The sequence below is a fragment of the Mobula birostris genome, chromosome 8, assembly GCF_030028105.1.
Source record: "Mobula birostris isolate sMobBir1 chromosome 8, sMobBir1.hap1, whole genome shotgun sequence".
Classification (NCBI taxonomy): domain Eukaryota; kingdom Metazoa; phylum Chordata; class Chondrichthyes; order Myliobatiformes; family Myliobatidae; genus Mobula; species Mobula birostris.
The window spans coordinates 168,421,281-168,444,486 of record NC_092377.1 but is presented as its reverse complement, the minus strand read 5'-3'; the positions used below and the strand labels follow the sequence as shown (position 1 = coordinate 168,444,486).

The following is a 23,206-nucleotide window of genomic DNA, read 5'->3' as shown; positions in this document are numbered from 1 at the left end:
CACCACACGACACTCCCATACCGGGCGCGACGCAAACGCACGAGGGATTACCGACGCCTAACGTGCTGGCACCTGAAGTCAGGCCGGAGCCAGCACAACCGCCATCGCCAGTGCAATCACGCCGGTGCTACGTAGATCACAGTGACAGACTCGACCGCCTGATAGACTTAACCTGTAAATATACTTCTTGTAAATATTGTCAGTCACTTCACCCGCGGGACTCTTTTTAAAAAAGGAGGGGTGAATGTGGTAAACCATGTATATATGTTGTAACTCGGTTACCTGTCTGGACACACCCCTCTGCTGACTGCCCCTGTGGCTCCTCCCACAGAATCCTGTATAAAGGTGTTCACCTTGCCCCTCCCCCTCAGTCCGGGGGCAGACACTCACTGTGGAGGTCGTATTGTACAGCGAATAAAAGCCTTTCAGTATTTTACCAAACCTCAGTCTTTTAGAGTAATTGGAGGTGCTTCAAAGCATATTGACTTCTCCAACTTGCACTACTTTATCAGTCTCTGTTAGAAGCGGTCACATTATCTGGCATCATTTTGGCTCTGTTTTTCTATTAGTACAGCCTGGTATGCAGGGATAGTAGGATGATGTTACATCGACAGGGTAGATTCATTTACTTAGAGATACAGCATGGAATAGGCCTTTCTGGCTCTTTGAGCCATTTTTCCCAGCAATGACCAATTAACCTACCAGCCAGTACGTCTTTGGACTGTGGGAGGAAACCAGAGCATCCGGAGGAAACCCACGCCTTCCCTGGGGAGAACGTACAGACTCCTTACAGATGATGTTGGTGTTGAACTCCTAACTCCGACACCCTGAGCTGTGATAGCACATGCTTATGAGGGCACAACAAACCGGACCACCCAGAGCAAACCCAGGAGAATGTACAAACTCTTTATAGCTGTGGGAATTGGACCCTAATTGCTGGCGCTGTAGAGCATAAGCTGACCCCAACCACTACATCAGCCCTCTTTATCTCACCCTGTCAGAGATATTCCCTTTCTTTACATATTCCCCCCTCCCACTGCCTAAAACAAAATTTTCAGGTGACACAGGTAGCGTTATGCTTTACAACACGAGCAATCAGTGACACTCCGGTAGCACCCACATCGACAGTGATGAAATGTTTTGAGAAATTGGTCAAGACTAGACTGAACTCCTGCCTCAGCAAGGACCTGGACCCATTATAATTTGCCTATCGCAACAATAGGTCAATGGCAGATGCAATCTCAATGGATCTCCACACAGCTTTAGACCACCTGGACAACACAAACACCTATGACAGGATGCTGTTCATTGACTATAGCTCAGCATTTAATACCATCATTCCCACAATCCTAATTGAGAAGTTGCAGAACCTGGGCCTCTGTACCTCCCTCTGCAATTGGATCCTCGACTTCCTAACTGGAAGTCCACAATCTGTGCGGATTGGTGATAACATCTCCTCCTCGCTGATAGTCAACACTGGCGCACCTCAGTGCTTAGTCCACTGCTCTACTCTCTATATACACATGACTGTGTGGCTAGGCAGAGCTCAAATACCATCTATAATTTTGCTGACGATACAACCATTGTTGGTAGAATCACAGGTGGTGACGAGAGTGCGTACAGGAGTGAGATATGCCAACTAGTGAAATGGTATTGCAGCAACAACCTGGCACTCAATGTCAGTAAGACAAAAGAGCTGATTGTGGACTTCAGGAAGGGTAAATCAAAGGAACACATATCAATCCTCATAGAGGGATCAGAAGTGGAGACAGTGAGCAGCTTCAAGTTCCTGGGTGTCAAGATCTCTGAGGATCTAACCTGGTCCCAACATATCGAGGTAGTTATAAAGAAGGCAAGACAGCGGCTATACTTTTTAGGAGTTTGAAGAGATTTGGCATGTCAACAAATACACTCCAAAAATTCTATAGTTGAACCGTGTAGAGCATTTTGACAGGCTGCATCACTGTCTAGTATGGAAGGGCTACCGCACAGGACTGAAAGAAGCTGCAGAAGGTTGTAAAAAAAAAGGCAGGAGGAGAGAGAGCAGCGTGTCACACATGTGCAGCCCTCCGGTGAAAATGATATCGTATCTGTTAAATAGGGGCCGTGGACAATTCTGATTTGATAGAGAGGGACGTGAAAGCACAGAGGAACATCTGGAGAAATTTCTGAAACGCCCGTTCTCTGCTGTTGTTACTGCGCGATTGAGAATCTCCGGCTTTGCCTGCTGCTGGCAACCGAGATTGAGGTCGAATTGTTCGGATAGAGATGGTGCTGGTACTCGGTGTTGGAGGGCTGATCAGAGGCTCGAAGTTTTCGTACGACTCAGAGTCGAACGGTGGTCGGGCATAGCAGGGAGAGTTTTCTTCCTTCTCCCGTCTGTGTGATATGTGGGACATTTGAGAGACTTTGAACTTTTTACTGTGCTCATGGACTTCTTCATCAAGTTATGGTATTGTTGCACTGTTGTAACTATATGTTATAATTATGTGGTTTTGTTAGTTTTTTCAGTCTTGGTCTGTCCTGTGTTTAGTGATATCACACCAGAGGAAATATTGTATCATTTCTTAATGCATGCATTACTAAATGACAATAAAAGAGGACTGCGTGTCTTCATAATCTAAATTTAGTCAGCACCATCTTGGGCACTATCCTACAAAGTACCCAGGACGTCTTTAGGGAGCGGTGTCTCAGAAAGGCAGCGTCCATTATTAAGGACCTCCAGCACCCAGGGCATGCACTTTTCTCATTGTTACCATCAGGTGGGAGGTACAGAAGCCTGAAGACACACACTCAGCGATACAGGAACAGCTTCTTCCCTTCTGCCATCCGATTCCTAAATGGACAATGAAACTTTGGACACTACCTCACTTTTTTTAAATATACAGTATTCCTGTTTTGCACGTTTTTTAAATCTATTCAATATACATAATTGATTTACTTGTTTATTTATTATTATGATGTTTTATTTTACGTATTATTATTATTTTCTCTCTCTGCTAGATTATGTATTGCATTGAACTGCTGCTGCTAAGTTAACAAATTTCACGTCACATGCCGGTGATAATAAACCTGATTCTGATTGGTTCAATCCCTTTGCTGTCTGTAAGGAGTTTGTACGTTTCCCCGTGACCACGTGGGTTTCTTCTCAGTGCTCTGGTTTCCTCCCACGGTCCAAAGGCCCACAGTTAGGGTAAGTTGTGGATGTGCGATGTTCACATCGGAAGTGTGGTGACACTTGCAGGCTGCCCCAACACATCCTTAGGTTGCGTTGGTTGTTAATGCGAACAATGCACTTCACTGTGTGTTTTCATGTAAATGTGATGTAATCATTTTTTAAAAATTCTCTTTATTTTCATTCTAATGAAGGGTCCCAGAGGATACTGTATTTGGGAGATACATCTCTATAAAGGAGATGTAAGGCACTCTCCCCTCCACTGGCATACAGGTCACCCTTGGGCAAAACAGGTCACCCTTGGGCTCCTTCTTATCATCCTCCTCCCCAGGGATCAGGGTCATGTGAAGCCATGGGAGCAGGTGGTGGATAGTCATATGAGTAGCTGGTGCAGATCACAAGTCCTAGTTATGTGACCACTGACGCCAGGCAAACAATCTGTGAAGAGTATTGATAATGGCTGAGGTCACCCGTCTTGTAAAGACACTGCCCAGAAGGTAATGGTAAACTATACCTGTAGAAAAAATTGCCAAGAACAATCATGGTCATGGAAAGACTGTGATCCCCCCCCTGTCATATGACTCAACACATAATGTTAATGATGATGTATACTATATACAACCTTGATATTCACTTTCTTGTAGGCACCCACAGGAAAATAAGGGTATGCAATAGAACCCATGAAAAACCACATGTAACAGTGACCAAAGTCTCTCCTTCCACAGAAGCTGCCCGATCGGCTGGGTGTTTCCAGCATTTCCTGTGTTAATTTCACAACGCAGCGCCTGCAGCTTTACCTTGGCCAATATTATGTTCTTTGCTATTTAATTTAAATCACATATATTGAGGTGATTGAACTGCCGCCAATCTCAAGAATTTTGGGACATTTCAAGCTTGGAAATTTTCATGCCGCTTGTCAAATGTTCTCTAAGCTGAACTGCATTATTCGATTCTTTGCAGAATTAAAAGCTGCAATCTGACAACTTTGCACATGCAGCCGGACCCTACACATGATACCGGCGCCCGGAGCCACATGGCGACTTCATCCACGTGACGGGGGCAGAGCGGCGCGCCACGCTGCGGCGACCAACCTCAGCATTCAAGGCAGGAGGAGACCGTTCCGTCAACGGCTGGACTTATACGCAGGCGCTTCCCCGGCAGTGAAGTGCGGCAGGTGGACGGTGAAAATTGTCGTTGCCGACAGTAGTCCGGGCTGCCGTGTACTACGCATGGATAGTAAACGGTTGGATTCGAAGCGACTGCCGGGACCCGAGTACTGCGCAGGCGCAAAAACGCGGATGAGCGCGGAGGGCAGGTAGTGCGCAGGCGCGTTACTGAGGCGAGCATGAATGGAGGAAAATGGCGGATCATGTGCAGGTAAGAGTGATGGAGTCGGGAAGCTCCGAGGGGGCGGCGGAAATCGCCAGGTCCGGGCGCTGCGCCGGGGTGTTGCTGTGTCCACAGTGAGCTCCCTTATCGTGGGCGGGGCGCGAATGTGAGGCCAGAGCGACAGCGGCAGAGCATCGAGGCCCGCGGACGGGGGGTTGCCGGGGTAACCGTGCTGAGCCTGGGCTGCAGATGGCTCCTGGGGCTCGGGGCAGCTGATGTAAATAAACACAGTCTGCATGGATGGTGCCGGGGCACCCTCCGCCCTCCTCCAGGCCCCTGGATTGTTGCTGCAGCTGCAGGAATTGCACGTTATTTTGGTGCCTGCGGGTGAGGGCTGCCCTTGCTGCTTGGAGTTTACAATTCCATAATCAACGCTGAAAGCCCGAGGGCTGCTCGGCTCACACTCATCGGAGCCTGCAACCTCGGGCCGAGAGCAGAGTAGCCCCATTGAGTTGGTCGTGCAACAGGACAACACTCACAATTCATCAAACTAACTTAAGCACGAGATACTTGTAGGAAAGGGCTCTTTTGATGCAGCTTTAGAGAGAAAACACTGTAATATTGGCATCAGAAGGAGTTTTTTTTACATTTAGATATTTTTCGTTGCCCGGACTTTTTGATTATGTTATTTTAGTTTAATAGATCAAAATATGAATTCGTATTTTTAAAAGGTGATAAGTATGCTGAGTTTCACCTCTTTGGTTCAGGCTCACTCTCCCAAAGTTTCTTCTCTGTATGACAGTATATTTTCATTCTGTTTTTTTTCTAGATACATTTTCTTTCGTTGTATAATTGCATATTTAAGCAGCTTCCATAACATGAAACAGTACAACACAAGAACAGGCACTTCAGCCCATTATGTTGTGCTGGAAATAACTGTTCAGATGCAATGTAAATATTAGTTTGGAAGTAAGTTATTTAAGTGTCTTATTTTCTGGCCTTTTTTTTGCACATGCTTAGCTGTAAAAAAAAAAGCAATGGTGCAGATTTTATTAATTTACATATTATTCTTCCATCTCCATCTAGCCTCCTTGATGTTGAATGCCTCAAACATCTTGCAAAGGGCACAAGGTCTGACACATTAATGTTTCTCCTTCCAAGGATGTGGCATATCTTGAATGTTTTATTTTTATTTTGTAACCTTTGATGAACAGGATATCGTAAAGCCGTAGAACACCACAGCATAGAAGCAGGTCCTTTGGCCCATCTAGTCTGTGCTAACTATCAATAAATATAAATGTAGAAACATTTCTGATATTCTCCTTTCTCCTTTGAGGGTTTTGTTTTTCCTTCAGACCTTGATAGCAAAGATGTCCAAGATGAATATTAGACCTGAGCTCTTTTTTTCAGCATTGAAATTATTTTTGAGGTATATTTTAACAAAGATATTGCTTTGTATCCTTAACCCTGAGCCTGCCACACTGTAATCAGTTGTGGAACAGCTTACTTGACATTTGGAAGGACAAAGCTTCTTTATGGAGGGAAAGGCGAGCTCACCCATTATTGCTTACTGCATCGAAACATTAAGGTAGCAATAGAACTATGCATAACACTGTTATATTGATTCACCTGAGTACAAATGACTAGAACGCATGTTCAAAATGTGCACCACTGTATTGGGGCTTTCAGGAGTATAAATTGCCACAAAATATTACAGGTGTTCAAACTGTGGTGTGGAATGATGTTTTATTATCCACACTGGTTCAAGAGCCTGATGGTTGAGGGATAATAACTGCTTAGTGGAGAGGAGGACTTTACCCATGATGGACTGGGCAATATCCACTACATTTTGCAGGATTTTGTTGGTCAAGGGCATTGGTGTTTCCATACCAAGCGGTGATGCAACTACTTAATATACTCTTCACCACACATCTGTAGAAGTTTGTCAATTTTTTTCAGGTCATGCCGAACCTTTGCAAACTTCTAAGGAAGTAGAAGGACTGCTGTGCTTCTTTGTAATTGCACTTAAATACTTAGATCCTCTGAAATGATAACACCAAGGAATTTAAAGTTGCTGACCCTCTCCAGCTCTCAGATCCCTCAGTGAGGATTGGCTTATGGACCTCTGATTTTCTCCTCCTGAAGTCAATGATCAGCTCCTTGGTCTTGCTGACATTGAGTGAGAGGTGGTTGTTGTGGCAGCACTCAGCCAGGTTGTCAATCTCCCTCCTATATGCTGATTTGTCACCACCTGTGATTATACACAGGAACAGTAACTCAAATAACCACTTGTTACAACAGTGGTGTGCAGAAGAGCATCTCTGAATACACAACACGTAGAACCTTGAAGTGGATGGGCTGTGGCAGCAGAAGACCACAAACATACACTCGGTGACCACTTTATTAGGTACAGGAGGCCCCTAATAAAATGGCCACTGAGTGTGGATTCAGGATGTCTACTCTCTGTACATCATAGTTTTATAAACTATTATAAAACTGCTTTTTTCTTTGCAAATTGGGGGCATAGTCTGTAAATTTTAGACTAGGTTTGGTGCTGGAATCTGAATTTAGTACAGCAAGTAAGCAGAATGGTGGAATGCCAGCATCAAAATTCCAGCAGAGATACAGCAATCCCATATGATTTATCCTCTTGTAAGCTGGACTGATGATAAGTAAGCAGGCTCCTATTCTATCTCATTAGGGAAAAAATTTGGGTGTATTTCAGCATGCAAGAGTAGGAATTTGGAGCTATCTTTGACAAATAGCAAGTTATTTTAGATTAGTAGTTACTTTAAACCTGTGATTTAGATTTAGCCGAATAGTGGAGGATTTGGGGATGTTGGGTAAATAGAGTTGTACCTTGGATCTACTGTGAATAGGCTGTACAATTAAATACTCTAACCTCTTTAAAGGGCTTTTAATTGGTGAACTAGTTCTGGTGTATTGTTGTGATGTAATCTGCACATTAACAGATGAAGGTGGTGAAACTGCATTGCCACAGGCCAAGTCATTGGGAATATTTAAAGCAGAGGTTGATTAGTCAGGGTGTCAAAGGGTATGGGGAGAAGACAGGAGAATGGGGTTGAGAGGGAAAATAAATCAACCATGGTGGAATTGTGGAACAGACTCAATGGGCCGAATGTCATTGTTCTCCTCCTGTGTCTTCTGGTTAATTTGTGTATTGTGATCTTGCATGACACTGAGATGAATGATCTACCTTGGTCAAGGTAGTTGATCGAACAATAAGTATAGTTAAGATATCAGGGAATTACTTTCCTTTTCTCTGAATATCACCTGGTTTTGTTTATGTTCACTTGAGAGGTCAAGTAGAGTACAATTTCCTAAAGACACTGTAGTGTCTCTACATGTCCAAAAATATAAATTTAGATTGTTGCAACACACATAAAAGTTGTTGGTGAACGCAGCAGGCCAGGCAGCATCTGTAGGAAGAGGTGCAGTCGACGTTTCAGGCCAAGACCCTTCGTCAGGACTAACTGAAGGAAGAGTGAGTAAGGGATTTGAAAGTTGGAGGGGGAGATCCAAAATGATAGGAGAAGACAGGAGGGGGAGGGATGGAGCCAAGAGCTGGACAGGTGATAGGCAAAAGGGATACGAGAGGATCATGGGACAGGAGGTCCAGGAAGAAAGAAGGGGGGGGGACCCAGAGGATGGGCAAGGGGTATATTCAGAGGGACAGAGGGAGAAATCATTTTGGATCTCCCCCTCCCTCTCCAGCTTTCAAATCCTTTACTCACTCTTCCTTCAGTTAGTCCTGACGAAGGGTCTCGGCCTGAAACGTCGACTGCACCTCTTCCTAGAGATGCTGCCTGGCCTGCTGTGTTCACCAGCAACTTTTATGTGTGTTGCTTGAATTTCCAGCATCTGCAGAATTCCTGTTGTTTAGATTGTTACTACTTTTGTGCAGGAAGAGGGATTTGGGGGTCAATGTACTTGGTCCCATTTCATTCATTTTTGTTTGTGTGGGAGGAGGGATTTGGGGGTTGGTAATCATGCTGCCTTTCTTTTCATTCTTGGTTTCATGGCTACCTAGTGAATTGACGAATTTCGGAGTTGTATACTTTGATAAATGAGCCTTTGAACCTTTTTGAACTTTTTCTGACTCAGAAGCAGGAGATATTATCACCACCAATATCAGCATCTAACAACTTGTCAAATGCAAGGTGAAACAACTCAATCTTTGAAAGACTAAATCTGAAAGGGAATTTTGCAGAAAGGCTGAATAGGCTCACAGCAAGACTTAGATATTCCTGTTGTTATGAAGTTCAGCCTCAGTACTGTTTGTTTCAGTTTGGCTTGAAAAGATACAGATATTAAGGCCCTGACATGATTGTGGGTATGATTGGATGAATTGGCTGTAAGGACGGAGATGATGGAGCTGGATTGGTACTAATGGTGATTACCAGTGGGCAATATCATGCTCATTGTCTGACAGCATGCAGAATATGAACCAGAATCTTGGCCTTAAATATCAGACTCTGTTCTCGACTCTTGTATCTTTTTTTTAATTGGAGTCCTTCATTATTGCCCCATCATTGAAATGTTCCCACAAACAATGGACCCACTTTCAATGACTCTTCATCTCATGTTCTCAATATTTATTGTTTATTAATCCCGTAGTCCAAATCACTGCTTTTTATGATGTACGTCAATGATTTGGGCTATGGGATTAATGGATTTGTGGCTAAATTTGCCGATGATAGAAAGATAGATGGAGGAGTGGGTAGTGTTGAGGAAATAGAGAGCTTGCAGATAGATTTAGATAGTTTAGGGGAATGGACAAAGAAGTGGCAAATGAAATACAATATTGGAAAGTGTATGGTCATGAACTTTGGTGGAAGAAATAAATGGGTAGACTATTATTCAGATGGGGGAGCGAGTTCAAAATGCAGAGACACAAAGGGACTTGGAAGTCCTTGTGCAGGATACCCTAATGGTTAACCTGCAGGTTGAGTTGGTGGTGAAGAAGGTGAATACAATGTTAGCATTCATTTCTAGAGGTGTAGAATATAACAGCAGGGATGTGATGTGGAGGCTCTGTAAGGCACTCGTGAGTATTGTATGCCATTTTGGGCTCCTTATTTTAGAAAGGATATACTGCCATTGGAGAGGGTTCAGAGAAGATTTATGAGAATGATTCCAGGAGTGAAAGGGTTATATGAGGGATGTCTGGTAGCTCTTGGGCTGTATTCCCTGGAGTTCAGGAGAATGGGGGGGGGGGAGGAAATCTCATAGAAATATTCCAAATGTTAAAAGGCCTGAACAGATTAGATATGGCAAAGTTATTTTCCATGGTAGGGGAGTCTAGGACAAGAGGTCACGACTTCAAGATTGGAGGATGTCCATTTAGAACAGAGAAGCAGAGAAATTAGTCAGAGGGTGGTAAATCTGTGGAATTTGTTGCCACGAGCAGCTATGGAGGCCAAGTTATTGGGTGCATTTATGGCAGAGATAGATAGGTTCTTGATTAGCCAGGGCATCAAAGGGTATGGGGAGAAGGCAGGGGAGTGGGGATGACTGGAAGAATTGGATCAGCCCATGATTGAATAGCGGAGCAGTCTCGATGGGCCAAATGGCCTGCTTCTGCTCCTATATCTTATGGCCTTTTTATTATTTCTTTCTTTTTGTGTTTGCACTGTTTGTTATTTTCTGCATTCTGAATGGCCTAGTTGGTACGGTCTTAAGGCTGATTTATACTTCTGCGTCAACTCGACGCCGTAGATACGCAGTGCCTACGCGGATCCCTATGCCATAGCCTGACGTGCACCTCTCCCAAAATGTAACTACGCGTCGCGGCAACGCAGACCGCAGCAGCTGTGATTGGTCTGCTTGGTAGCATCGCTTTTCCTCCTACGCTGCAGTAGCTTCCCATTGGCCGACTGAAGGGCAGGGAAGGAACTCTAGCTGCAATGCTGTTCATAAAGCTTTACAGACTTCCGAAATTATGGAGGACACATTTCGCTTTTACGGAAAAAGATGCTTGCTTCTCGTTTTTCCCGAGGAAGACTACCATGACCATGAAGCCTTGCACGGGCAGGCATGTGCACATGCGTGATGTGTGGGAATTGCAGAGCAACACAGACACACCAACACACAAGTATAAGTGCTCACAACGCGTGTAGGTCACTTGCGTAGGTTACGGCGTCGAGTTGACGCACAAGTATAAGTCAGCCTTTACATTGACTGTGTTGTGGTTGTTTTTCTTTAGATTTATTGGGTATGCCCTCAAGAAAATGAATCTCACAGTTTTATATGGTGACATATATGTACTTCCATAATAAATTTACTTTCAACCTTCAACTCAAATGTGTAGATTACTATCTTTTCATACAGGTGTGAAGGCCAAGTATCAAATTTGTTGGAAGTAATGAAAGGGATGTTTTTACATTCTCTGAACGTTTAAACTTGAGAGAAACAAGGAAATTTTGCACGTGCTTTAAGAAGACATTCCTTCTTTTTGTTAAATGGGATTGCTGAATGTGTTGTGATTTCATTGAATAATATTCCACCATCTGGTCTGGTTTTGTGGATAGAATTTTTTTGTAGTAACTGGACCATATTGTCAGTGGAACACACACACAAAATGCTGCTTGACCTACTGAGTTATGTCAGTATTTTGTGTGTGTTTCGCTGGATTTCCAGCACTTTGTACTTGTATTGTCAGAGGTTTCTGTTAACTTTAATCTTTCGCTGTTCTGGAGAGAACACATTTAAAAGTTGGTAAAGTTTTGTAACCTTACCAGTGTAGAGTGAGTAATTATTAATAGTGATTCTAAGTATTATCTTTTAGCTTAATAGACGATTAGTACCCAGATCTTGGGGTAGTTGAGAGAAGTGGTTAACATGGAATGGTAATGTGAATGATGGCAAGATGCTCTGCCTTTCTCATCTGTTTTCTTAGTGGTAGATCCTTTGGTAAGCTGCATATTATATATGAGATGCAATTGCAAAGCCATCAGACGGAAGCCAACCAAAATTAATGATACAAACAAGGTGAAAAAGGCACAAGACCCGAAAGTGAAGTAAGTGCGTTGAATTTTCAGCTTAGGAATGAACTGATCAATCTGTTATAGTGTAACCCTCAGTGTACTTGAACATAACCCTGTGTGAGTTGGGTCAAAGGGCCTGTTTCCATGCCATAGCCGTTATGTTCTTTCTCGCACCTGAATAACCTTTACTTATAGGGATCACCTACATGTCCAGGTTGTATAACATCAGTGCTGTACACATAAAGAAGCCTCTGCCGAAATTCTTACTGACTGGGAAATATTCTAGGACTTTGAGGGTGTGTGACAGTATTTGCAAACTGATTTGAATTGACTTTGTTTCTTACATCCTTCACATACATGATTAAAAATCTTTACATTACGTCGCCGTCTAAATGTGCAATCATAGTAATTTATAATAATTTATAATAAATAGAACAGTCAATGTAATATAGAGTACAGTGTGAGTTAATCAAGTCTGATGGCCTGGTGGAAGAAGGTGTCCCAGAGCCTGTTGGTCCTGGCTTTCATGCTGTGGTACCGTTTCCTGGATGGTAGCAGCTGGAATAGGTTGTGGTTGGGGTGACTTGGGTCCCCAATGATCCTACAGGCCCTTTTTACACACCTGTCCTTGTAAATGTCCTGAATCATTGAAGTTCACAACTACAGATGCGCTGGGCTGTCCGCATCACTCTCTGCAGAGTCATGCGATTAAGGGAGGTACAGTTCCCATACCAGGCAATGATGCAGCCAGTCAGGATGCTCTCAAATATGTCCCTGTAGAAAGTTCTTAGGATTTTGGGTCCATACCAAACTTCCTCAACTGTCTGAAATGAAAGAGGCGCTGTTGTGCCTTTTTCACCACACAGTTGGTGTGTACAGACCACGTGAGATCCTTGGTGATGTGGATGCTGAGGAACTTAAAGCTGTTTACCCTCTCAACCCCAGATCCATTGATGCCAATAGGGGTTAGCCTCCTGTAATCCACAACTAACTCCTTTGTTTTTGCGACATTGAAGGAGAGGTTGTTTTCTTGACTCCATTGTGTCAGAGAAATGACTTCTTCCCTGTAAGCCACCTCGTTATTGTTTGAGATAAGGCCAATGAATGTAGTGTGGACGGCAAATTTAATTAGCAGAGTCAGAGGGGTGGAGATGAGGGAGCCCACTCTTACCACTTGCTGGTGATCTGACAGGAAGTCCAGGATCCAGCTGCACAAAGCAGGGTCAAAGCCGAGGTCTCTGAGCTTCTTGTCGAGCCTGGATGGACCTATGGTGTTGAATGCTGAACTGTAGTCCAGGAACAGTGCTCTCTCATAAGCATCCTTCTTCTCCAGATGTGTAAGGACGGTATGTGGAGCAGTGGCTATTGTGTCACCTGTCGATCGGTTGTGTCGGTAGGCTCATTGTAGGGGGTCCAGTTTGGGTGGTAGCATGCTGCAGGTGTAATCCTTGACCAGCCTTTTAAAGCATTTGCTTGTTATTGAGGTGAGTGTGACAGGACGCCAGTTGTTCAGGCATATTACCTTGGTCTTTTTTGGTACAGGGACAATGCTGCATAATTTGAAGCAGGAGGGCACTCTACACTGGGAGAGGGAGAGATTAAAAATGTCAGTAAACACACCTGCCAGTTGTGTTGCACACATCCTGAGTACTCGCCCTGGGATGCCATCTGGTCCTGCAGCCTTGTGACTGTCCACTTGTTGGAAACATCTGCGTGCCTCAGAGATGACCAGGTTGCTGGTTGTAGCGGTGGCTTTCCTCCTCGGAGGTTCAGAGTTAGCGACATCGAACTGAGCATAAAAGCAATTGAACTCATCTGGGAGAGAGGCCGTGAAGTTGGTGGTACCACTATGTTTGCCTTTGAAGTTTGCGATGGTATGCAGCCCTTGCCACAAGTCACTTGTGCTATTCGTTGTGAATCTTGTCTCAATCTTGTCCCTATATTGTTTCATATCCTTGATAGCTTTGCGCAGTTCATAGCTGCTTTTCTTGAGCTCCTGCTGATCGCTAGCAGTGTAAACTCTATGGCACGCGGTAAGTGCTGCTCGCACAGAGCTATTAATCCAAGATTTCTGGTTTGGGAAGATCCTGACCGACTTCTGGGGGGTCAACATGGTCGATGCACTTCTGGATGAAGCACATGACTCTCATCAGTGAACTTGGAGACAAGCTCATCAGGAAAGACATTCCAGTCGACGTCATCGAAGCAGTCCTGCAGCATGGTGGTGGATTGGTCAAACCAACAGTGGGCGGTTTTAACTATGACCGCCTCTTGTTTCAGCTTCTGCCTGTACGTCGGCAAAAGCAGGATCGAAAAGTGACCTGATTTTCTAAAAGCTGAGCGAAGGAGAGCTTTGTAAGTGTTGCGGAAGGGAGTGTAACATTGGTCAAGTATCTTGTCTTCATGAGCGCTCACCTGGATGTGTTGAGAAAACTTTGGAGAGACTTTCATCAGCGACTCTCGATTAAAGTCACCGGCGATGTTGAAGGCAGCCTCTGGGTGTGAAGTCTCCATCATGTTGATGGTCTCGTACAGTTCCTTGAGAGCCAGGTCAGTATCAGCCTTTACCGCTGTGATGATAACAGCCATGAACTCCCTAGGCAGCCAGTAAGGTCTGCACAGCAGCACCAGGTATTCCAGATCTGGGGAACAAAAGGATTTGAGTGCATGCACATTCTGGGGGTCACACCAGGCATTGTTGACCATGAAGCATACCCCTCCTCCTTCACCCTTCCCAATGAGGTTTCTCGACCTGTCTGCCCGGAACAGGGAGGACCCAGAGGGCTCGATGGCATGATCCGTTATCTCCTCCGTCAGCCAGATCTCCACGAAATACGAAACGTTGCATTCCTTTGTTTCCCACTGACAGGAGATTCTGGCTCTCAGTTCACAAAGCTTGTTATCCAGGGACTGAGCATTAGCCAGGAGTATGCCAGGGAGTAGTGGCCGATTTGCACGCCATCTAAGCCTCACCAGGATGCTAGCCCTTGTCTCTCGCCTCCGGTGCTTCTTCTGAGGTGGTGGCGGTGTAAGAGATGAGTCTCCCATGGATTGTGTAAGCAGGGGTTCCTAGTGTAGGACAGGCGGCACATAGTGGGTAAATGCCATCTTTCTGATGTACAGAAGGGTCAGTCTATGGTATCTGATGTGACTATCAGCTACTTGAACAGAAAATGCTAAGAAAATTGTAGAAATTAGTAGTATACTGTAGATTTGGAATGGAACTTGCAACATGGCAGCGGTATGCGGCGCCATTTTAGGAAGAGCTACATGATAGCATTTTGTAACACACACAAAATGCTGGAGGAACTCAGCAGGCCAGGCAGCATCAATGGAAAAGAGTACAGTCAACATTTTGGGTCAAGACCCTTCCAGCATCTGCAAATTTTCTGTTGTTTGTGATAGCCTGAAGGTGTTCACTAGGAGGACTTTGTAAGATTTTAAGCTCACAGTTACTCTGCCATTTCTGAAACTGATATAACGTGGTGTTTTTAGGTTATACTCCGTTTTGTCATAGAATATTGGCAGAACTGAATGACTTGCTGACCCATTACAATAGGAGTTCAAAGCCAGCCGTGCTGCTGTAGGTCTGCAATGACAGTTTGGCCCAAGTAGGTACAGTTTTGGAAACTTCCCCTGAAGGAGATTGGTGAATAATCAGGATTTACAACCTTCAACTGTTTTATAATTTCTATGATAGTTTTTAAAAATTTTTAATTACTGATTATTTAATTAAACTATTTTAAATTCCTCAGCTATCAGAATAGGATTTAAACTTGTGTTTCTGATTTTTTTAAAGTCAGGCCTCCAGATTACTCATCCATAAGTTTATGAAAGTCTGTGCTTTGCAGCTTTCAGTGGATTATTTTTCATCTTAAAATTTTCAAATTAGATTGCAATCCAAACCAACTTTCTGTATTTTGCCTAAAGGTTTACAGGTGCAGTTTATTCCTCCAGTGCTTGGGGTTGAAGCTCACTGCAAGTATCTGCCTGTATTTGCATTACTGGGACAAGCCTGATAGAGTTTATAGCAGAAGTGGCCACAACTTGCTCCCATCTCAAACCTTAGCTCAGGGGTTTCCAACCTTTTTTATGTGAGGGGTCCATGGACCTTAGGTTAGGAACCCCTGCTTTAGCCCAAATCTAGTTGAACATAGCACATAGAATAGTACAGCACAGTACAGGCCTTTTGGCCCACAATGTTGTGCCGACCCTCAAACCCTGCCTCCCATATAACCCCCCACCTTAAATTCCTCCATATACCTGTCCAGTAGTCTCTTAAATTTCACTAGTGTACCTGCCTCCACCACTGACTCAGGCAGTGCATTCCACGCACCAACCACTCTCTGAGTAAAAAACCTTCCTCTAATATCCCCCTTGAACTTCCCACCCCATACCTTAAAGCTATGTCCTCTTGTATTGAGCAGTGGTGCCCTGGGGAAGAGGCGCTGGCTATCCACTCTATCTATTCCTCTTATTATCTTGTGCACCTCTATCATGTCTCTTCTCATCCTCCTTCTCTCCAAAGAGTAAAGTCCTAGCTCTCTTAAACTCTGATCATAATGCATACTCTCTAAACCAGGCAGCATCCTGGTAAATCTTCTCTGTACCCTTTCCAATGCTTCCACATCCTTCCTATAGTGAGGCGACCAGAACTGGACACAGTACTCCAAGTGTGGCCTAACCAGAGTTTTATAGAGCTGCATCATTACATCGCGACTCTTAAACTCTATCCCTCGACTTATGAAAGCTAACACCCCATAAGCTTTCTTAACTACCCTTTCCACTGTGAGTCAACTTTCAGGGATCTGTGGACATGTACCCCCAGATCCTTCTGCTCCTCCACACTACCAAGTATCCTGCTGTTTACTTTGTACTCTGCCTTGGAGTTTGTCCTTCCAAAGTGTACCACCTCACACTTCTCCGGGTTGAACTCCATCTGCCACTTCTCAGCCCACTTCTGCATCCTATCAATGTCTCTCTACAATCTTCGACAATCCCCTACACTATCTACAACACCACCAACCTTTGTGTCGTCTGCAAACTTGCCAACCCACCCTTCTACCCCCACATCCAGGTCGTTAATAAAAATCACGAAAAGTAGAGGTCCCAGAACAGATCCTTGTGGGACACCACTAGTCACAATCCTCCAATCTGAATGTACTCCCTCCACCACCACCCTCTGCCTTCTGCAGGCAAGCCAATTCTGAATCCACCTGACCAAACTTCCCTGGATCCCATGCCTTCTGACTTTCTGAATAAGCCTACCGTGTGGAACCTTGTCAAATGCCTTACTAAAATCCATATAGATCACATCCACTGCACTACCCTCATCTATATTCCTGGTCACCTCCTCAAAGAACTCTATCAGGCTTGTTAGACACGATCTGCCCTTCATAAAGCCATGCTGACTGTTCCTGATCAGACCATGATTCTCTAAATGCTCATAGATTTTATCCCTAAGAATCTTTTCCAACAGCTTTCCCACCACAGACGTAAGGCTCACTGGTCTATAATTACCCGGACTATCCCTACTACCTTTTTTGAACAAGAGGACAACATTCTCCTCCCTCCAATCTTCCGATACCATTCCCGTGGACAACGAGGACAGAAAGATCCTAGCCAGAGTTGCAGCAATCTCCTCTCTCGCCTCGTGGAGCAGCCTGGGGAATATTCCATCAGGCCCCGGGGACTTATCTGTCCTAATGTATTTTAACAGCTCCAACACCTCCTCTCCCTTAGTATCAGCATGCTCCAGAACATCAACCTCACTCATATTGTCCTCACCATCATTTGAAAATCTAAATTCTCAAAAATTTGGCCTTGCTGTTTCAGTGTAATGGTGAAAATCTTAAAACGTACTTTCTCATTTACATAATGAAGATGTTATTTGCAAAGCAAGAATTACGGAAGCTGATCCAAATTATGTTGGCCACCAACTCCAGACTTCTGATTTTTCTGTTACAGAACAGTACCCCACACTTGGGCTAAGATAAATCCTTTTGCACTATCCTGGGTTTCTAGATGTACCCTTCATGCAGAAACCTGTACAAAGTAAATTTATTATCAAAGTATCCATATCTCACCATATCACCATATGCTACCCTGAAATTCACTTATTTGAGGGTATTCACATTTAAGTACAATTGTGACAAAAGCATGGCAGTGCCTCTGCTTCCTTGGGAGTCTGGAAATTCGATATGACATCTAAAACTTTGCCAAAGTTCTGTAGATTTGTGTTGGAGAGTGTATTGTCTGGCGGCATCACGGCCTGGTATGGAAACACCAATGCCTTTGAACGGAAAATCCTGCCAACCATTGTGCACACCTACATGAAACACGGCATCCATCATCAGGGATCCCCACCACCCAGGCCACATTGTTTTCTTGCTGCTTTCATCAGGTAGAAGATATAGGAGCCTGAGAACTCGCACCAACATGTTCAAGAGCAGTTACTGCCATAACCATCAGGTTCTTAAACAAAAGGGGTTAACTACACTCACTTGCCCACCCATTGAGATCTTCCCACAACTACTGATCTCACTATAAGGCCTCTTTATCTCATTATCTCATGTTCTCATTATTTTTTGCTATTTATTTATTGTTGCATTTGTACATTTTGTTGTCTTCTGCACTCTAGTTGATCCTTCATTGATCCTGTTACAGTAACTATTCTATAGATTTACAGAGTATGCCTGCAGGAAAATGAATCACTGGGTTGTGTATGATGACGTATATGTACTTTGATAATAAAATTTACTTTGATAATAAAATTTACTTTGATCTTTGAATACAAAGAAATATAATAGAATCTATGAAAAAATACACACAACATTGATGGACAAACAAGCATTGTGCAAAAGACAATAAACTGCATGTACCAAGAGGGGGGAAGAGCATAATAATAATAATAAATATTGAGAACATGAATTGACTAAGTCCGTAGGTTGTGAAATAAGTTTGGTGTTGGGGTGCTGTACCTTCTTCCTGATGGCAGCAAGAAGAGAGCGTGGCCCACATAGTGGGGTCCTTAATGATGGATGCTGCTCTCCTGCAACGTCATTCCATTGACTGGGACCCAAATCAGAAAGATATTGTTGCCAAACTGAAAGAACGGTCATTGGGGAAGGTCACCATATTTCTGGCAGGTATTAGGTGTTGCGGAGTGTCCAAAAGAAAGTCGTGGCTCAAATTAATAAATTTCATCCAACAATAATATTCTTTTTGGATGCTGCAAAACTTGAGTTTCCACACTTTGAACTTCAGATATATATTGAAGAAAGGAACTGTAATTTTTTCACGTGGAACCAGCGACTTAAGCTTCATTTAACCTGTATGTTTCTCTCATAAGAACACAAGAAATAGGAGAAAGAGTTGGCCATCTGGCCTGTCGAGCCTACTCCACCGTTCAATAAGATCATGCTTATCTAACCATGGACTCATCTCCACCTATCTGTCTTTTCCCCTTAACCTTTAATTCCTCTACTATACAGAATCTATCCGACCTTGTCTTAAATATATTTACTGAAGTAGCCTCCACTGCTTCATTGGGCAGAGAATTCATTGGGCAGAGAATTCCACAGATTCACCACTCTTTGGGAAAAGCAGTTCCTCCTCATCTCTGTCCTAAATTTACTCCCCCGAATCTTGAGGCTATGTTCCCTAGTTCTAGTCTCACCAACTAGTGGAAACAACTTTCCTGCCTCTATCTTATCTATCCCTTTTATAATTACATTTTATATGTTTTTATAAGATCTCTCATCCTTCTGAATTCGAGGGAATACAGTCCCAGGTGACTCAATCTCTCCTCATAGTCTAACCCCCTCATCTCTGGAATCAACCTCCTCTGCTCAGCCTCCAAGGCCAGTACAACCTTCCTCAAGTAAGAAGACCAGAATTGCACCCAGTACTCCAGATGTGGCATCACCAGTACCTTGTACAGTTGCAGCACAACCTCCCTGCTCTTAAATTCAATCCCTCTAGCATGAAGGCCAACATTCCATTTGCCTTTTTGATCGCCTGCTGCACCTGCAAACCAAACTTTTGCAAGCACTCCCAAGTCCCTCTGCACAGCAGCATGCTGCAGTCTTTTACCATTTATACAATAATCTGCTCTTCCATTTTTCTTACCAAAGTGGATGACCTCAGATTTACCAACATTGTACTCTTTCTGCCAGACCGTTGCCCACTCACTTAACCTATCTATATCGCTCGTCAGAATCATTCTATCCCTGTTTCTCATTTCGCACTAGTGTAACCGTAGATGAACACAATCCAGCTCGTATTCCCAGGAGCAAATACTGCAGGATAGTACTGATGGGAGGGGCCAGCTTCGAACCCAGTACAGAATTCAGTGGCTTATGATCTCTGCTGGAATATGTGTAAATCAATTGTGTAACATTTAAAAAAATAAAAGTAGATACGTGAAGTCGTCATCGTTGTGTCTATCCCTCGAGGTCGAGGATGATGGCCTTCATTCCGTACAGAGCGAAGATGCCTGTGCGTGTATTTGTTTAACGTGTACTTGATGTTGCACTCCCAAGAAGCACACGATACTTCACAAATCAACCAACTGATTCCAATGGCATGGAAACCACGACGATTGGAGCTGATGGATTTGTTGCAGCCTTCATCCGCCTTCACAGCCTTTGAGTTTGAAGTAACTTCGTCCGCCTGTTCCACTGTTGAGGTCTTGGTTGGATTGTTCTTTGTCAGAGACCTCACCCCCGACCTTACCGCCATGGGTGACCCTAGGAGCATAGCTCCAGATGGCATCGCTCTCGGGATCTCAGGACCGCACAAGCTTCTCCACCGCGACAAGGTGACAATCCACGGAGAAGATTACTGGATGAAGAATACGTGAAGTATTGACTGGAGTAACATTCAAAAGATTGGAATATCATCCAGTAGTTCTCTCATCCAATACCACCTGTATCCCCAAGTGTACTGGGTTAACAGAGTTTCACTCTACAAAGGTTATTGAATGACTCAGTGGCAGCAACTTTAACCCCTTTCTGTGGTCCACAAATGTTGTAGCTTCTGAGTAATTCAGCAAGTGTGAGTGATGGGCGCTCATCCTTCACTGCCAATTAAAGGCAGCACATTGATCCTTGAAGCTGTGTGTCTTTTATATATAAAGCTACTAACTAGTTTTAAAACAAAGCACAGTTATTTTATATTTAGCAAGATTCTACAGGTAAGAAGTCAATATGAAAGTTGCTCATCAGTGTTTGAGAGGTCCCAACAATACCTCAGCAATCATGTGGCATCCATTACTTAGCTGAGATCTCAAATCAGATAAGGCCAGTAAACCAATATTCTCAATCTTTTAAGGTGCTAAATGATCCCAAATTAACAGCTTGCTAAGTAACTGTTGCAAGTGATTGATTCTAGTCTTGTTGCAACAAGACATCAGCTTCCTATTGAAAACAGCTATGTCTGTCATTACTTCAAGCTTTGAAAGTGAGTGCATCACTGCAATCCCACTAGCAGCCGTGGGATGAATGGCAATGTAATTTGTTCTCTTTGTTGGTTATCAGAGGAGCATTGAGTAAAACATTATGGAGATCTCCCTTCATTTCTTGATTTGTGCAGTGGACCTCTTACATCCACAGAGAAGGCAGATGGTTTCTTACTTCCATGTTCTATCCAGAGGCTCATTACATCATTATGTGTGTATGACATGGGTGATCATGGTCAATCCATGATCATGACTGCTCTTGGCAAAGTTTTCTACGGAAGTAGTTTGCCATGCCTCCTTCTGGGCAGTGTCTTTACAAAATGGGTGACCCCAGCCATTATCAATACTCTTCAGAGACTGTCTGTCTGGCGTCAGTGGTTGCATAACCAGGACTTATGATATACACCAGTTCCTCATATGGCCAACCACCTCCTGCTCCAATGGCTTCACCTGTCCGACCAGGGTCATGTGGTTGGTGTGGGCGGGTGGGGTACTAAGCAGGCGCCCAATGGTGACCTGTAGGTTTGCAAAGAGAAGAAGCACCTTACACTTCCTTTGGTAGAAACATGTCTCCACACTACCAGCTAAATCTAGAGGATGGCATCTCCAAACACTATTGCATTGTCTCTGGGTGGCTTTGTGGTATGTGTCCTGCTGAGCAGAGATGAGCGTACTATCCACTGAGCATCCTCTTCTGCAGATATGCCTGCAAACATGTAGTTGTGCTATTGGTGAGCACCTTATGTTGCTGCAGATTAAAGTTGTTTAAGCAAGGTGTGATTGACCTACAAATGTTTCATAGTCATTAATGGCATATGCACTCAGTAGCCACTGTATTAGGTACACATCATTAATAGGACCATAAGATATAGGAGCAGATTAGGCCATCTGGCCAATCGAGTCTGCTCCACCATTTCCTCATGGGTGATTAGATTTTCCCCTCAGCCCCAATCTTCTGCCTTTAATCTACATAAAGACTTTACCTCCACAGCTGCCTGTGCTGTGACCAAGAATTCCACAGACTCACCACTCTGTGGCTAAACAAATTTCTCCTCATTGCCATTCTAAAAGGATGCCCCTTTATTCTGAGGTTGTGTTCTCTGGTCTTCGACTCCCCCACCATAGAAAGCATCCACTCTATCGAGGCCTTTCCTCATTTGATAGGTTTCAATGAGATCACCCCTATTTCTTCTGAATTCTAGTGAATACAGGCCCAGAGCCATCAAACACTCTTCATATGACAAGCCTGGAAACGTTTTCATGAACCTTCTTTGAACCTTCTCCAGCTTCAGCATTCTTTCCAAATAGAGGCCCAAACCTGCTCACAATACACTCAGACCCTGTGTAACGTTACCCCACATAGCGCTGATTTGTTACAACACTGTTATAAAAAATATTCATTCTAAACAACACTTAAAACTTCTCGAGTAGTTGCCATTACAGTAAACATTCAATCAATGAGAGCACTTTACATACTCTCTGAGCCACTCACAGCCAATACTTATTAGTTCACAGTCTGCCTCCCCTGCATCTGTAAATGTTCTTGCTCCCTTGCCTATGCGTTCAATTTTTTTTCACCCATAATATCTGGAAAACGACCTGCAACTTCCTGTGAGGGTAGAGAGAGCCTTAATACAAAAGAGCTTCGAGAATTGGCAGAGCAACACACCGTGGGTGAATCTGAGGATACAGATGGAGAAGAGGGAACACCAGCAAGAAACCTCACTACAAAATTCCTCAGCAGTAGCATCACCATGATCACACACATCATGGACCAGTTTGTCAATAATGGTCCTGAATGGGAGGGAAGCAATAAGGCAAGGAAAGGGTGCTCAACATGATTTTCTGCTACTGAGAACTGCTTCTTGAGAGGAAAATTAAGAAAAGGCAGTCAAATCTCGACGCCTACTTGAAGGAGAAGCCGAAGTTGGAGGAGGACCCAGAGCCTGGTCCCTCCTCTAAACTGTAATCACCACCCGCTTCTCTCGGCTGCTGTGATGATGTACAGATTAGGCCTATTTGCAAGTTTGTTACTCCACAAATTACTGTGTATACATAAAATAATACATCTCAGGTTTCATTTTATTTTTATCAGGCACACATGTCAGTTTACATAATGATATAATGACCCTGAATAGAGCTGATTTACATAGTGCTTCATCTCTGAGGAAGGCATCATCAGCGTTAAGTGGGGTCTGCGTGTACTCCAACTTAGGCCTCATCAGTGCTAGATAA

The 23,206-nt window shown here is 43.8% G+C and overlaps 1 protein-coding gene across 1 annotated transcript in view; it reads left to right on the top strand.

Moving 5' to 3' along the window:
• Nucleotides 1-4,468: 4,468 nt before the first annotated feature.
• The window catches only part of xpo7 (exportin 7), a 169,539-nt gene continuing 150,801 nt past the window's right edge, over nucleotides 4,469-23,206 (top strand). Inside the window, exon 1 of the mRNA XM_072266817.1 lies at nucleotides 4,469-4,552. Within this exon, the coding sequence (XP_072122918.1) occupies nucleotides 4,535-4,552 (18 nt within the window). The 5' untranslated portion in view covers nucleotides 4,469-4,534. The remainder of the gene's footprint in view (nucleotides 4,553-23,206) is intronic.